Source organism: Aptenodytes forsteri, unplaced genomic scaffold, assembly GCF_000699145.1.
Source record: "Aptenodytes forsteri isolate BGI_AS27 unplaced genomic scaffold, ASM69914v1 Scaffold126, whole genome shotgun sequence".
Classification (NCBI taxonomy): Eukaryota; Metazoa; Chordata; class Aves; order Sphenisciformes; family Spheniscidae; genus Aptenodytes; species Aptenodytes forsteri.
Genome location: NW_008794599.1, coordinates 2,249,177 through 2,249,402, shown reverse-complemented (window position 1 = coordinate 2,249,402; position 226 = coordinate 2,249,177). Strand labels below are relative to the sequence as shown.

The 226-nt window shown below is 73.5% G+C and overlaps 1 protein-coding gene across 1 annotated transcript in view; it reads right to left on the bottom strand.

Moving 5' to 3' along the window:
• LOC103893786 (roundabout homolog 3) overlaps positions 1–226 on the bottom strand; it is a 10,922-nt gene that overhangs the window by 898 nt on the left and 9,798 nt on the right. The window contains exon 10 of the mRNA XM_019470382.1: positions 89–223. Within this exon, the coding sequence (XP_019325927.1) occupies positions 89–223 (135 nt within the window). The remainder of the gene's footprint in view (positions 1–88; positions 224–226) is intronic.

Below are 226 nucleotides of genomic sequence, written 5' to 3'. Positions count from 1 at the left end.
GCCGCCGTGGGGGGACGCCGGGGGTCGGCGCTGGGCGCCCCGGGGAGGGGGAGCGATACCGGGGGGGTTACCTGGGGCTGCCGCGCACCGGAGCTGGGAAGGTGACTGCAGAAAGAGGTGGGAGTGAGGGCGGCGGGGGGCCGCGCCGGGACCCCGTGGCACCTATAGGCTTACCGGTGGGCGTATAGGCGAAGGACGCTGTAAAGAGAGAGGCGGTGGGTGGCTG